The sequence below is a fragment of the Lachancea thermotolerans genome (assembly GCF_000142805.1).
Source record: "Lachancea thermotolerans CBS 6340 chromosome F complete sequence".
NCBI classification, from domain to species: domain Eukaryota; kingdom Fungi; phylum Ascomycota; class Saccharomycetes; order Saccharomycetales; family Saccharomycetaceae; genus Lachancea; species Lachancea thermotolerans.
Window position 1 is genome coordinate 1,564,196 of NC_013082.1, and position 14,225 is coordinate 1,578,420.

The 14,225-nt window shown below is 46.5% G+C and overlaps 7 protein-coding genes across 7 annotated transcripts; 3 read left to right on the forward strand and 4 right to left on the reverse strand.

Moving 5' to 3' along the window:
- Window positions 1–359: 359 nt before the first annotated feature.
- RTC1 (Rtc1p) lies at window positions 360–4,232 on the forward strand (the record flags this gene model as incomplete). The annotated part of the gene is made up of 1 exon (XM_002554981.1): window positions 360–4,232. One exon carries the CDS (start codon window positions 360–362, stop codon window positions 4,230–4,232), a length of 3,873 nt encoding a protein of 1,290 aa, XP_002555027.1.
- Window positions 4,233–4,245: 13 nt separating this feature from the next.
- On the reverse strand, window positions 4,246–5,091 carry KLTH0F19360g (uncharacterized protein; the record flags this gene model as incomplete). Its single annotated transcript, XM_002554982.1, has 1 exon — window positions 4,246–5,091. One exon carries the CDS (start codon window positions 5,089–5,091, stop codon window positions 4,246–4,248), a length of 846 nt encoding a protein of 281 aa, XP_002555028.1.
- A 1,186-nt stretch (window positions 5,092–6,277) lies between these two features.
- CDC33 (translation initiation factor eIF4E) lies at window positions 6,278–6,907 on the forward strand (the record flags this gene model as incomplete). Its single annotated transcript, XM_002554983.1, has 1 exon — window positions 6,278–6,907. One exon carries the CDS (start codon window positions 6,278–6,280, stop codon window positions 6,905–6,907), a length of 630 nt encoding a protein of 209 aa, XP_002555029.1.
- Window positions 6,908–7,014: 107 nt separating this feature from the next.
- On the reverse strand, window positions 7,015–9,423 carry VNX1 (calcium/hydrogen antiporter; the record flags this gene model as incomplete). Its single annotated transcript, XM_002554984.1, has 1 exon — window positions 7,015–9,423. One exon carries the CDS (start codon window positions 9,421–9,423, stop codon window positions 7,015–7,017), a length of 2,409 nt encoding a protein of 802 aa, XP_002555030.1.
- Window positions 9,424–10,450: 1,027 nt separating this feature from the next.
- On the forward strand, window positions 10,451–11,245 carry KRE1 (Kre1p; the record flags this gene model as incomplete). The annotated part of the gene is made up of 1 exon (XM_002554985.1): window positions 10,451–11,245. The coding sequence occupies one exon, from the start codon at window positions 10,451–10,453 to the stop codon at window positions 11,243–11,245; it is 795 nt and encodes a 264-aa protein (XP_002555031.1).
- An 82-nt stretch (window positions 11,246–11,327) lies between these two features.
- On the reverse strand, window positions 11,328–12,602 carry ARG8 (acetylornithine transaminase; the record flags this gene model as incomplete). The annotated part of the gene is made up of 1 exon (XM_002554986.1): window positions 11,328–12,602. One exon carries the CDS (start codon window positions 12,600–12,602, stop codon window positions 11,328–11,330), a length of 1,275 nt encoding a protein of 424 aa, XP_002555032.1.
- A 215-nt stretch (window positions 12,603–12,817) lies between these two features.
- Window positions 12,818–14,050, reverse strand: LEM3 (Lem3p; the record flags this gene model as incomplete). Its single annotated transcript, XM_002554987.1, has 1 exon — window positions 12,818–14,050. One exon carries the CDS (start codon window positions 14,048–14,050, stop codon window positions 12,818–12,820), a length of 1,233 nt encoding a protein of 410 aa, XP_002555033.1.
- Window positions 14,051–14,225: the final 175 nt, after the last annotated feature.

Consider the following 14,225-nt stretch of genomic DNA (forward strand, 5'->3'; position numbering starts at 1 on the left):
AAAAGAGTACCACGTATCGATTTTTTGAGAACGTCACTAACGCCCTAGTGAAGTTCACATATACGTCGAACAAGGCATTTAGATTAAATACTGGTTTAGGACTAAAAGCAGAAAATATCATGATTCCGTCTTGAAATAGCCGACTTTTCGCAAGAAATTTCCTAGGAAAATCCTCCTCTACTTAGACAAGGCATGTGCGTACCAGTTGAGACAAGACAGGCCTCGGTCACTCACCTTTCTGTAAAGCGGCACGCCTCTATTTACAGGAAGCACGTGACTAAAATGGTGTTCCGAAAGCTCAACTGCCATCTAGAGTTAAGCCATCTTATCATCAGGCATTAAAAACACATGCCAACTTGATGAGCAGAAGCCAATCTCCCTCCCTTAATGACGGACTTAGTACATCCAACAGCAGGCATTCAAGCTCCCATTCCAGATTCTCTCTGCACAAGGCGTTTCCACAACTGAGTGGGAATGCGAGTTTTAATGGCACTTCTCCGAAGACCAAATTGCCGTCTAGGTTTTCAGGGGGTAGCAACCCTCCATATATGGATAGCTTGAAAGAGCAAGAGAGCTCTTCCAGCTCAAGTAGATCGAACTTTCGTCGGGCTAATTACGTGAATCCCGGCCGCATCAGGTCCTCTGGTTTGAAGTACTCCTTGCAAGCACCAAAAGAGCTTTCTAGTATCGACAAAATTAACGATCCCGCTAGCAGGTCGATTGTTATTTCAGGCAAAAACCACCTAGGACTTTACCGTTTTCGCGAAGATTATGGCAAGCTGGAGTTGACATTGGACCTTTTTAATATTGATCAAAAAGCAGCGAGTTTGAGAACAACTACCAGAAAAACTAGTACCATATCAGATGTTAAGGCAGGCTTCCACAACTACAAAAACTACGTTGCTATATGTGGAACCTCGACTTCTGTTTCAATATATGACATCAACAGGGCAAACTTAGTCGACGGACCCGCTTCCATGGTTCTCTCAAAGCATACCAGATCGATCAACAGTGTCGACTTTAATATGGCACAAACAAGTTTGCTAATAAGTGGAAGCCAGGACGGCTGTATAAAAGTTTGGGATCTTCGTTCGAGCCAAGGTCGTAAAAACAAGAGCGACTTAACGATAAACAGCGGGTCTGACTCAGTACGCGATGTTAAATGGATGCCTACGTATGACTTCCCTAACAACGATGACGTTGTGGCCGGGCCCAGCAATAGAAGTCATAGATTTGCTTCTATCCATGACTCGGGGCTACTCTTGACTTACGACCTGAGACAGCCGTCTCAAGCTGAAAAAAGGATAAATGCTCATTCAGGGCCGGGGCTCTGCCTCAGTTGGCATCCCACCTTAGATTATATTATGACAGGGGGCCGAGACGGCAAATGCTGCCTCTGGAATATGGGCAGCAAACCCCTGAATCCCGCAAGTTTTCAAAATATTCATCATAACAGTTCATTCAGCACGTCGGCTGCGAGCTCTTTCACTCAAGGCTTTTCCGCCAACTCAGTTACAAATTTCATCAACTCACCTGAAGCAGTTGTTAACACCGCACACCCTTTAACCAAGCTGAAGTTCAGACCTTCTGCAATTCCAGAAGTATTTGATTCCGTAATTGCTCTTTCGTCACTGGGTGAAAATTCAGATGTTTCTCTTTATTCACTCTCAAGGTCATATATCCCGAAAAATGTACTTACAACTAACTCACCTTCATGCGGCTTTGTTTGGTGGAATGAGAACCTTATTTTTAACATTGACAAACAGAATATGGTCACTGGCTGGGATTTAGGAAAAGAACCTACAGTTTTGGATAATCTGCCAAAGAATAAAATAGCGTGGAGGGACATTGAAGGTGATGGGCTGGTATTTCTGGCGCAAGACAAAGGCGGGTATGAGTCTGGCGGGCCAGATGGCATGTCTGTGTCCACCGAGACTAGAAATTTTTCGCAAAGTAGACTAAGCACGACAACAATGAGCAATTTATTCCCTAGTCATACGATGAGACAGAATTCAAGCGTATCTTCATTTCCAGCGCTCAATACGCACTCGAATTCTGGAGCGAACCTCGGTGATAGACCCTCCCTTCCACGTACGGTCACGTCATATAGCAAGGGCGCCTATACTCAAACATATGGGTCCTATAATACGCACAGCTCGCATCATAACTCAGCAGCCTCTGCCAGTGCTTCATCAATTGCAACGGAATTGGGCTCAGAGCACGTTTTGTCGCCAAGGATGATCTCCTTGGATCTACCACACATTCTTAATAGCATCAGAAGTGCCAAAATTGAAAACTATGCCAAGAAGCCCAGTCGCCCTGGTTCTGCAGCTTTCAAGGACTCCCCTGTCGAAGTCTTCAAGTTCCTTTCGCGTGAACTCAAGTTTTCGTATATGCACGATCGAAATTTCAACAAACCAGAGAATCTCACTGATCAAGATGACCTTGCTCAAAGCGTGGACGACAATGATTTGAAGTCACACCTTATTACGCGATTTGGATTTTCTGAGAACAACACCTGGACTAAATTCATCAAGAAAAGTAACTCCCCAGAGAAGGATGCTGCCGTTGAAAATGGAACTAAAGTAAACGAAGCCAGTATCGAGAAGGTTACTAACTCTCCAAATGATACGGGGTCAGATGAGCTCAGCAGCATATCGAAGCTTTCGACTGAACCCAAAAAATCAGATTTAGCTGAGCGCAACATTACGGCTATTCGGCAAAGGGTAAAGCATTTTATAGAACTTGTTTCCATGTGTGATCATAACGCCGAGATATACTTGTACATTGATGACTTATCCAATTTCAAAATATGGATGATGATGAGAGATTCTCTACTATGGGAGCTCAAACAGATAACAGACAGCCTCGAAACTGATGGAGGAAGCCTTCTTTCGGAATCATTGCTCGTTAACCCCGATGTCACGCGTCACTCTAACGGGGCTCGCAAGCAATCTATGGCCTCGGATTATAGTAGCTTCAGCACAAGTGAAGTTGGGTCTACGACTGGAGTTCAAGCTTTGCCCGAATTCCGCGGCCCTCATTCCTTAAGTACACCTCCCAGAGCCACCACGAGTTTTGGGGCGAAAGAACCATCGTCCTTGAAAAAAAGAGAGTCCACTATTGATGAAAACTTGAGTGAAACTGAAATCGAAGCTAAGGGCTTGCCCAAAGAGGACATTAAAAATTTAAGGAACCAAATTTCTAAGCACCAAATTGGCGACGAGGTTGCCATTGAAGACGAGGAGGAGGACAAATTTGAGGAAAAAAGCAGTGCCGGAACTGATGCTTCTAACAAAAATATTCCAATTATTCCCTCTGAAAGAAAGGTGTCTTTTGTCGATCAATTTATCAATAGTATGCGCTCTCCTAAAACTCTTCACGGTGATTTTGAGACCGACGGGAGCAGAATGGCTAATTCTGCGAGCACTAAAAGATCATCACAACCCAGTTTCAGTTCATCACTTGCTGGTTTGATAACTAGAAGGCTATCCGATCAGTCTCCAAAAACCAAGCCCAAAGACTTGATTTATTCAAAGAGTTCCGGAAGCATTGCAAAAAACAGCAGCGATTTGTTTGATTTCCAAAATGTTGAAGGTAACAATTCACCAAGGGTACTGACTCAAAAATCGAAAATAAGCATGCTATTGAAGGGTTTAAAGAAAAGCGAGACAGCACCGCCTTGGGATGCTTCTAGGCTTATAAAAAAGATTTTTGAACAATCTGTTGCTACCGGGAATGTGCTTCTTACTATTAGCATTATACTGCTGTTTCAAACTACTTTTAAGGTTACTAGCACCACAGTGGTGAAAAACGCACTTTCAGAATTTATCAATATTCTGCATAAGTACGAGCTATTTGAAATAGCGGCAAATTTATTGAAGTTTTGTCCTTGGGACGACATACTTGAAGCTGGAAATGGCCAATGCACCGTTAGAATTTACTGCGAGCGCTGTAAGAAGCTCTTGGTAAACGAATCCTCAAAAGAAAAATTTACTGAAGAGTGGAAGCGCACAGGTCGGCAGGAAGTGATGAAAAGGTTTGGATATTGGTATTGCGACAATTGCTCGAAACGGAATACGCTTTGTGTTTTGTGTGAACAGCCTTTGAAAAAGCTCACGTTTTGCGTACTGAATTGTGGTCATGAAGGCCATCCCGAGTGCTTCAAAAAGTGGTTCATGAACGAAGAGATGAGCGAATGTCCTAGTGGATGTTCTGGTTTCCTTTTGTAATAGCCCAGGCGGCTCACATATATTTTCTTACAAACTCTTCGACCTTGTCCCAATAACCTTCCTGGACAATGGTATCATTATGACAGCCATTAGGAAATTCGACGATAGACTTCTTCTCGCTCGGGCAGAGCTTGTATAGTCTTTCCATATGCTTGGGAGGCACGATCTCGTCCTTTTTGCCTGATAGAAACAGCCATGGCAGAGTAGGGTCGACGTGCTCGATCTCACTCTCAGAATTCCACCTCTCGTGACAAAGGAACGAGAAACGTGCTAACCACGGAAATATGTGAGGAATAACCTTGGGGATGCTCAAAAATGTGTTCTCTAGAATGACTCCGTCACAAGCATGTGAATAATTCCCAGCAATGTAGATGGCATTAGCTCCTCCGAGCGATCGACCATAGAGTAACAGTTTTTGGGTTTTATAAAAGGAATCCTGCTGTAAAAACGCCATCACTGCGTCTGCATCCTGCTTGAGACCTTTCTCACTAGGAGACCCTTGCGAGAAACCGTAGCCCCGGTAAGAGTATATGAAGACACTAGCGTTGAATCGCCGATAAATGAGTTCCACTACCGGCAAAAAGTACCCAATGTTCCCAGCATTTGGGCATAGTATAAGCCACGTCACATTTGAATCTTCTCTTCTTATATCAAAAGCTCTAATTTCAACTCTATCGGTAGTCTTGAGATGGCGCTCCACGTAGGGGAGGCCATAGTTGTCAGGCGTATCAACGTACTTCCGAGCGCCTTGCGCCCATGAAGGGTACACAAGCCTATTTTGAAGCGCATAAAGCGCAAGGAGGGAGAGCCCAGCTGCACTTGCAGCACCACCCAGCAACACTTTAAAAATGCGGAACATTGAGCTTGTGAGGTCTAACTTGGAGCGGATGGAGGTTCGCCTTTAAAATCAGATGATATCCACTTGATACCCTAAGATTTGAGAGGATGCCGTGATACGATAGGAGCCGATAACAGATCTCGAAGCTCCATTAGCATGCAGATGGGCTGAGGTAGGCAGAAAAGAAATAGAACGACCTTCGGAAGATTGGCATAGAATAATTCATAATCGGAGCTGTTTTCCGGGTTGCGTTAAATATTTTACCTAGATTCATTCCAATACGCCGAACGAGGCAGCAAATTAAAGATATATTCTGGATGCGACGGTTGATTTAGCACAAGGTTGGAATATCTATGTTAGGCCTCCTCTGCTCAAAGCAGCCTAACTCAATTGCTTCATTAATTCTCGCACTTCGTTAACCTTCTGTCATGACAGTGTCACTATAAAAAAACAAGTCGCAAAATAATATAAGAGAACATCGGGAGGCAGGTATCGTTGAGATTAAGAAGGATGGATTTTTAAGGCTAAAACTCAAGGTGAAAGAGTAGCAAGGTTTACAAAAGATACAGATACTTTGCTCACAGCAGCAGATGAACTCATCACAAAACACGAATGGTGGTTGATGTGTGACAGCGCGAACATATGTTAACAACTAGCCGCCAACCGAGAGTTGCTGCTTCTTTGAGATCCAAACCAGAGGTTAAGGTCTGCGGTAGTGTGCTCCATAGCTATATTTAGCCCTCTCACCCCGACCACTATTATCAATTAATATCACTATACACGGATTATCACATAGCAAGAAGCTTCAACTTTACTAGACTTTCAGAAATATAGGTGGCATCCTAGATGCGATGCTTGGGCTGTATCAGATTGCACCACTCAAATTCGCATCCAAATTGCTATTAAGCACATTTTGGATACACTATGTTTTCAGATATTCATATTGGTCATCATCATAAACGTAGTTAGACCGAGGGTAGCTAGCCATGATGTAAACGCCCTCGGAATATTCTGGCAGGCTGAATAAAAAATTTTATTACAGCGTAAGATAATGAGCTCCAGCATCATAGCCCATTAGATCAAAGTCAAAAGTATGTGTTTTAGATGGTAGGGTGGTCGACTTATGTTCCTGAGCTCCTCAAGAGACACTGGATTCATGAATGGCCTTTAAGTCTGGGGTCTTTTACTAACTTATCTGTTCATCAAGATGTCTGTGGAAGAAGTTACTCAGAAAACCGGGGATTTGAACATTGACGAGAAGTCAACTGTGTTGTCCAGTGAGAAAGAGTTCCAATTGAAGCATCCATTGAACACCAAATGGACCTTGTGGTACACTAAGCCCCCAGTAGACAAGTCAGAATCGTGGTCAGACCTGCTGCGTCCAGTGACATCTTTCGAGACAGTTGAAGAGTTCTGGGCTATCCACAACGCTATTCCCAAGCCTCGTTACTTGCCACTCAAGTCAGACTACCACTTGTTCCGTAACGACATCAGGCCAGAGTGGGAGGACCCAACCAATGCACAAGGCGGGAAATGGACTCATCAATTCTGGGGCAAAACTCCCGACATCGATGACTTGTGGATGCGCGCTCTGCTTGCGGTCATCGGCGAGACTATTGACGAAGATGACTCCGAGATCAACGGTGTTGTTATCAACATCAGAAAGAGCGCCTACAAGATCGCCATCTGGACCAAGTCTGCTGACAACAAGGAAGCACTCACCAGAATTGGCTCCAAGTTCAAGACTGTTCTGAAGCTGGGCGACGATGCTCAACTGGAGTTTTTGCCTCACTCCACTGCTTCTGAAAAACACCCTCAGCCTTCTCTAGTTTTGTAAATTAAACGGGTTTGTCTATATAGCCAACGGCCAGCAGTAATGTGGTCGAAATGATGACTGTAATTTGCCGTCAAGTGGCGGTCAAGTAAAAAGTTCAACTCGAGGGTTCAGTTGTCCCAGTTGTTGTTGTCGATTGCACCTTGAAAGTAGAAGCCTAAGGTCATGACGCAGTACAGCAGTATCAAGATCGAGCCCTTGAAATAGTTGGACTTGCCTTCGGCGTAGAGGTATGTAAAAAGGAACACACTCACCATACAAGCCAGCAGATCCCAACGAGGAAAAACAAGCGAAAACATCTGATCTCTAATCACAATACTGTCGTTAGGATAGTTCATGGTGTATATTATTGAAAAAACCACCAATGCCGGGATCTGTAACAGACACACTTGTAGCGCGTAGGCCGTACCAATTTCCATCGAGAGAGCAACATTGCCGTGGATGGCGAAAGAAATAGCGTTGAGAAATTCTGTGGAGTTTGGCACTAGTGCAAAAACAGTGAGCCCCAAAAATTTTGGATCCAAGGATGGAAACTGTTGCAAAACGTTATCGACACAGTCAACTAAGATCTCGGCTATAACCGCGTAAAGTAAAGTGGCGCCAAGTAGGATGCAGGTAGACTTTTTACGTGACCAATTAGGACCATCGTGGCCACCTTCTGATTCCTCTTCTTCAGGAATGAATCCTAACTGGCTGCTAGCATTTAGTGATTGTTTCTCTGGCACTTGCCAGATAGCAGCGGCATGAGTGCGCAACGTGAACCACAATCCTATGATGTATGCCATAAACAAAATGAGCGCACAAAATATTGACATGGGCTTGATGACATGGGAATAAAGCCCATCGAATTTCAGCGGTGGTTGGCGGAAGTAACATCTTGATGGTTTCTCCTGGTGTTCGGGGGGACAGTCCATTAGATACCCTCCATATATTTGGAAAATGATGGTTGGAACAAACATGACTATCATAGAAAATATCAACATTGCAGACGAGACGCCAGCGCTAGCTGGGTTATATCTTTGTGTTTTTCTCTTGATGGCACCACCACACATACTCAAACCAGGCAGGAGGAGAACAGCTCCCAAAATAGAACCGATCATAGACCCTTCAACCAGAAGGCCTTTTTCTTGTTGCAAAGCCACACAGTAAAGAAAGACCTCAACTACTGTTGAGAAAAAGGCATTGATAACAGCTCCAACGCCCATTGAAGTTTGAGCAGAGATCGAGGCGACTGCCTGTCCAATGTAGAATGCTAGTGGAATGATGGAAAGCAGACACAAGCAAAAAATGAGGGACCCATTCATTGGGAAAATGTGGTTCTGTAGAACATAGAACTGGAAGATAGTAAAGACAACAATAGCACCCAAGTTCATGACAATCACGTTAGTTCCGTCAACCGTGTATTTATAATAGTGCGATCCTGCGCAGCGGAAGGTACAGAGTAAAACGTTTTTGTCCTTGATACCATTTACGCTGTGTCTTAGTGTTTTGAACTCCAAGGCCAATGGATGCCTGCGACAGTGGTACATGAGATTCCATAAGACATTGCTCATTGGAATAGTAAACACACCGAGCCATGTCAAGAAAGCCAACAAAAGCGAAACTGGCTGAACAAAGACATAAAACACTAAGTAGAACCAGAACCGTCCAAATGACCACTCACCTCTGCCAAAAAGACGCCTATGTCTATCAGTGTTATTGTTATCGCTGCCTGTAGAACCGTAATTTCCGGAACCTGCTTGCGAATTATGAAAATAAAGTCTGTTGCGGTGACCTGTGACCCAATTGTAAAACTGCTGCGCTGAGATACCTTCATCCTGGTCCTCGTGAAGGTACTGTTGATCGCTGATAATCAAAACAACCTTTCCAAACGGCCAAAATAAATAATGACCTAGCCTGAACAACACAGAGGCATACTCAACGGAGGGCTGCGTAAATAGCCCCAGCAAACAGACCAAAAGACCGCATGAGCTTAAGAAAGCCAGGAGAAAAATTCCCACTGTTGCGGCCCAAATATTATTTCCAACATGAACTTTCCAAGAAATCCGCTTGTATTTGGTTTCATGGATGTCTTCGTCAGCAGCTCTCTGGACCGACCGATGCTTTTTATACAAAGCAGGTTTCCAGATTCTAATACCAAATGGGTGTGTCTCATTGATAGCATCCTGCCGCTCCCGAAGCGTGTATGACTCGCGGGAAGCAACTGAGCCTCGTTCTTCATCATCTCCTGGCGCGGCGTCGGTACTGGCATCGCCGCCTGCCAGGCGATCCGTATCTTGTATTATTGAGAGGTCTGAAGTCTTATGACTGACTAAGTTCGGCCTGGTAGCGATAGGTGGCGGGGTATTAACGTTTCCAGATGTTTTTCGATTAGCAGCTGCGAATTTTAGACCCTCTTGTAAGCCCTCTAAGTAGCGTATGTCGTCCTCTATCTCCTGAATGCCATCATCAACACTGAAAACCCGTCTCAGAGGTTCTTGGTTGCTGCTGACAGGCTTCAAGGGCCGTTCTTTGGGCATATCGATGTCCGTTGTTTGGCTACGAGTGTTAAATAAGGATAACGGGGTTTAGATTGATTCATATTATGGAGTATTGACATGTGCATAGTTAATGATCCGCGACTAGCGAAAAGATAGCAAATAAAAAAATGCACCGGAGTAGCTCTACCAAGGTTTCAGAGTAGCTCAATTACAGCGCTAGCTAGCCACAACTACTACCTTGCCATTGCGGCACAATACATATTCAACGCGACAAAACAAGAACTTCAGTGATGAAATAGCGCACTTTTTGCGCAAATTGCAACTGTAACATTCGCACTCTTGCGGATACTAGTTGCAAGGCAACAAGAAGCCACTTGACTCCGTGTATTATCTCGATGTGGGCCTCGCAAATGACTCACGTGAATGTGCCACAAGTGGTTGAATAACTGCAGTCTTGTTCAGTTCTTGACGCCGCTTTCAGGCAGGGGCAACCGGTGAAAAAAAGGAGTGTGCATTCCAAAGTAAGGCCTTCAGTAGCCAGATGGTGCCAAGAAGTCGGCGGAACAATCACTGCTATTTCGCCTCTACAGAGTAACGCGGTCATTTACAAACTGTAGATGTCATATCCGTTCATAAAAATATTGTATCAAGCCCAGAAATGGTTCACGGTTATTAGAATACTGTTGTTCATGTATCGACAGAAGGATTCATTCCAGCAAACTGGTTGCCGATTGGATCGTGTGTCAACGGCATTCCTGTCTAGTGTAGCCTAGTGACTAGCCTCTGTTGCTTTATTCTCTAAGCGCCAACAATACCTAAATCCCATTTTATTGGAGCAGTAGCAACCAAGCGTATACATAGGTGGATTTGGAGTACTGAGGGCTTGAAAGAATCTTTTACGGTGTCAGCTTCTCGCTAAACATCTTGCGCTTGCTGAACTCTTAAGTTTCCCCATCCACGTGACAAAAAATGCTCGAGAATTTATGGTGGTTATGGAGGCTCGGTTCAGAACTTCTTGTCACATTCAGAAAACAACAAACTTATAAAAAAGTCGCAAACGCTTCCCATGGTTAGTTACAAGCTGCTTCGTGCTCTTCTCTTGCTTTCTCCCGCATTGGGAGCTGCTGTGGTAAGTACTATTACCAGTAAGCATGACGGAATAACTGACTACATCGTGACAACAATCGGTGATGCCGCTGCTACTCCAGCAACGGCTACGACCCCAACAACGGCTACTACCCCTGCTACAGCCACTACTCCAACGACGGCCACTACTCCTGTGACGGCCACCACGCCTACTACAGCTACCACTCCCACCACTACTACCGCTACTCCCGCGACAGCCACCACTCCAACTACCGCTACTACTCCCACTACAACTGCTGCAACTGCTGCAACTACTGCAACTGCTGCTACTGCTGCTACGGGGTCTTCGTCTTCGGTGTCTAAATCAAGTAGTGAAACGACTACTGTTGCCAAAAATACAGGCACAAGGCCTGATCCCAGCACGGATGCCACCGTTATACAAGTTTCGGCAGTTTCAACTGGAAGTGTCGAGTCTCTGATCACTTTGACAGATGGTACCTCAGTATACACTACCACTCGCGCACCAACGTCCATGTGGGTCACCGTCACCGACGATCATACTACGACAAAACAGACCACGTTTGTTCAAGAATTTAAGTCAATGTACTCTGTCACAGAGAGCCCATCATCAGGCTCAATTGGGTTAGGAACGCTCAGCGGGGAAGTGGGAAAATTCAAATCTTACTCTGCTGCTACAGTCGGCAATGGTGCTGTCAACGCAGCCAGTATTTCCACTCTAGGAGGTTTGATGGCTTTACTATCATGGTTTTTATAAAGAAACACAAATAGAGGTACGTAGGGTTTATAGGAAATTGAATAGCGTACAATTATTTACGTCGCGGCCTACGTATTCAAACCTAGTTGTAGATGTCCTCAACAGCTTTTTCAAAAATGGTGAGACCCTCGTTAATCTCATCTTCCGTGATAGTTAGAGGGGGAACGAATCTCACTGTCGACTTACCAGCAGTTATAGCCAAAAGTCCAAGCCCTCTGCATCTGTTTATTAGTTCTTTAGGTGGCTCAGCAAACTCTGCCCCGATCATTAGGCCACGTCCTCTAACGTCTTTGATGTGTTCTGGGAACCTGTCCTTCAAACTTGAAAGGCGTTTCTTGAAAATCTCACCCTTGTTCAGAACATCCTGCAAGAATTCGCGTTCGCCAATAATTTCTAGAACGTAATTTCCTACTGCGCTACCCAATGGATTGCCGCCATAAGTTGTGCCGTGGTCTCCCACTTGCAGAGCGTTGTTGACCTTCTCATTCACCATAGTGGCAGCAATGGGGAACCCGTTTCCGAGAGCCTTGGCCGAGGTAAAAATATCGGGGTGTGCTTCCTTTGGTAAGTAGGCATGGGCCCACAGCTTCCCGGTTCTACCCATTCCACATTGAATTTCGTCATGAATCACCACAACGTCGTTTTCGGCGCAGATTTGCTTCAAACCAATAAGTTTCTCTGTAGGAACTGGGAACACGCCACCTTCTCCTTGAACTGGCTCGACAATCAAACCAGCTATTTCATCTTTTTTCGATGTGATGTAGTCTGCAAAGGATGTCAGTTCGTCATGTATGTTGAGGAAGGAAGTGCCTGGGACAAGATCACCGAAAGGCAATCTGTATTTGGGGTTGCTTGTCACAGACAAAGCACCCATGGTACGACCGTGGAACGAATTCTCGAATGCCACGATGCCGTGTTTCTTAGGACCCAGCAGCGAACCGTGTTTTTTAGCGAATTTCAACGCAGCCTCATTCGCTTCAGTACCAGTGCTACACAGGAACACCTTGCTGCAGTCGTGCTGGCCACCTAGCTCTTTTGTCTTGTCCACGATTTTCTTACTCAATTCCAAGCACTCAGGGTTGTAGTAGAGGTTGCTGCTGTGGATGAGCTTCTTGGATTGTTCACACAGCACACGGGCCACGCCTTCATTCGAGTGACCCAAGGATGTGACCGCGATACCTGCGGTGAAATCGATGTAGCTTTTGTTGTGAAGATCATCGAAAAGCGTGCAGTCCTTCCCTCTGGTGACCAGGAGGTCCTGAGGCCTGGCGTAAGTGGTCACTTGGAAACCGTGACTGTCTAGCGCGCTTTTGAGCTGCTTGGAGGCCAGAACTGGCGATCTTTTCAATCTCAACATGGCAAAATTGCGTCTCTGTGCAGCTGGTCACATTGAGCTGGCCATGGAGCAGCAGGTTGCCTCATATTTATTTCCTAGCGATAACGACATGAGTCACTTATGCGAAAAAGTTACCTGTAGATAGATAAGTCCTAACAATGAATCATATGCAATTAAGGCTAAATACGTAAACAAAACGGTCCAGAGGACGGGTCTTCTACTTCAAGTGATGTGCATCAGTCTTGATTCCAGGACAAATTGTTTAGATTGGCCGCGCTTCTCCCAGATATGAGGGTGGTGGCCAAGAGCACGACAGCCAAGCCGAAACAAACGACGCCGCCGATCAAAAAGACGATGCCCAAAAAGTTGTTCTTGCCGCCGATGCTCGACCCGTGCGTCAGGAAGATAGCCTTCTTGCCGCCAAACTCCAGCACGGGCCAGTTCAGCCCGATGTCGATTTGGTACTCGCCTGCGGGGAGGGTGTCGTTGTCGTTTCTGCGGATGAGCTTCTGGAACTTGGCGAAGGCCGGCGTCCTCATCCAGTTCTGGAACTCCTCCCACTCGTTGATGTCAGGCACGTTTGTAGCGTTGTAGCCGTCGGGGAAGGCCTTGGCCCAGTTGGGGGGCGGCGCGATTTTGCGGTAGTCGAGCTTGGTTTTCTTGAAACGATTCTTGTCCGTAGACCACGAAATTCCCTTGTTTGTCAGCGCGTAGGACTGCGTGCTGCCCAAGCCCTGCAGCTCGTAGGAGAAGGTGTCGTTGAACATGGAGTTGGCGATGAGCCCGCAGGGGTAGTACTGCTTGCCCTCGTGGTTCGAGATCATGGGCTTGCAGTTGATGCCCGGATTGTCCTTCACAGAGCTGATTGTGGTCTCCTCGCCCTTGATCTGGTCCTCGCTGAACGAGAGCACGTAGCGCCGGTGGTTACCGTAGAATTCCTCGATGCGGTAGCTGAGGTACACGGAGCTGGGCAGGTCGCGCGGCGTGGTGAAGCGGATCTGGCACGTGCCGTTGCCCACGTCGCCGCTGGTGGGCGGCGTGTACTTCCACTGCGGCGCCTGGTTGTACGTGCTGTCTTTGTGGAAGGACCACTTGAAGTGTTCCTCGCCCATGTCGCTGAACGCGTCTGTCGGCGCCGACGTGGAGCAGTCCTGGTAGTATATCAGCATCTGGTCCACTTTGGCGGAGACGCGCAGCAGGGCCGCGCCGGAGATCACAAAGATGACGGCCAGCACGACGTATAATAGCATGGTGCCACGCGGGGTCACGATCGGGTTGATGGACGCGATTCTCTGCTGCGTGAACGGCGTTTCTTTGGGCCTGCGGCTCTTGGGCTTGGGCGCGGGCTTCTCTTCATCGTCCTCGAACTCCGAGGCGTCAGGATCCTCTTCCTCTTCCTCCTTGGGATGCAGGTCCCTGTCCTTTTTCTTGAACACGTTCCCCACGCTGGCGAGCGATATGTGTGGCATCCCGGTAGGTGTTGTGCTGCTGGGGGAGAATGGGCTCGGGCCCGGCGGTGAGACACACATATTTCTAATGGAAAGCGTGTTTATGACAGGAGGGCGCGGATCACGCGCGACGGCGGCCGCCGCCGCTTATGTCAGCCACGAGCGTGCACCCACGCACGTGACGCGCCGCCGCCCG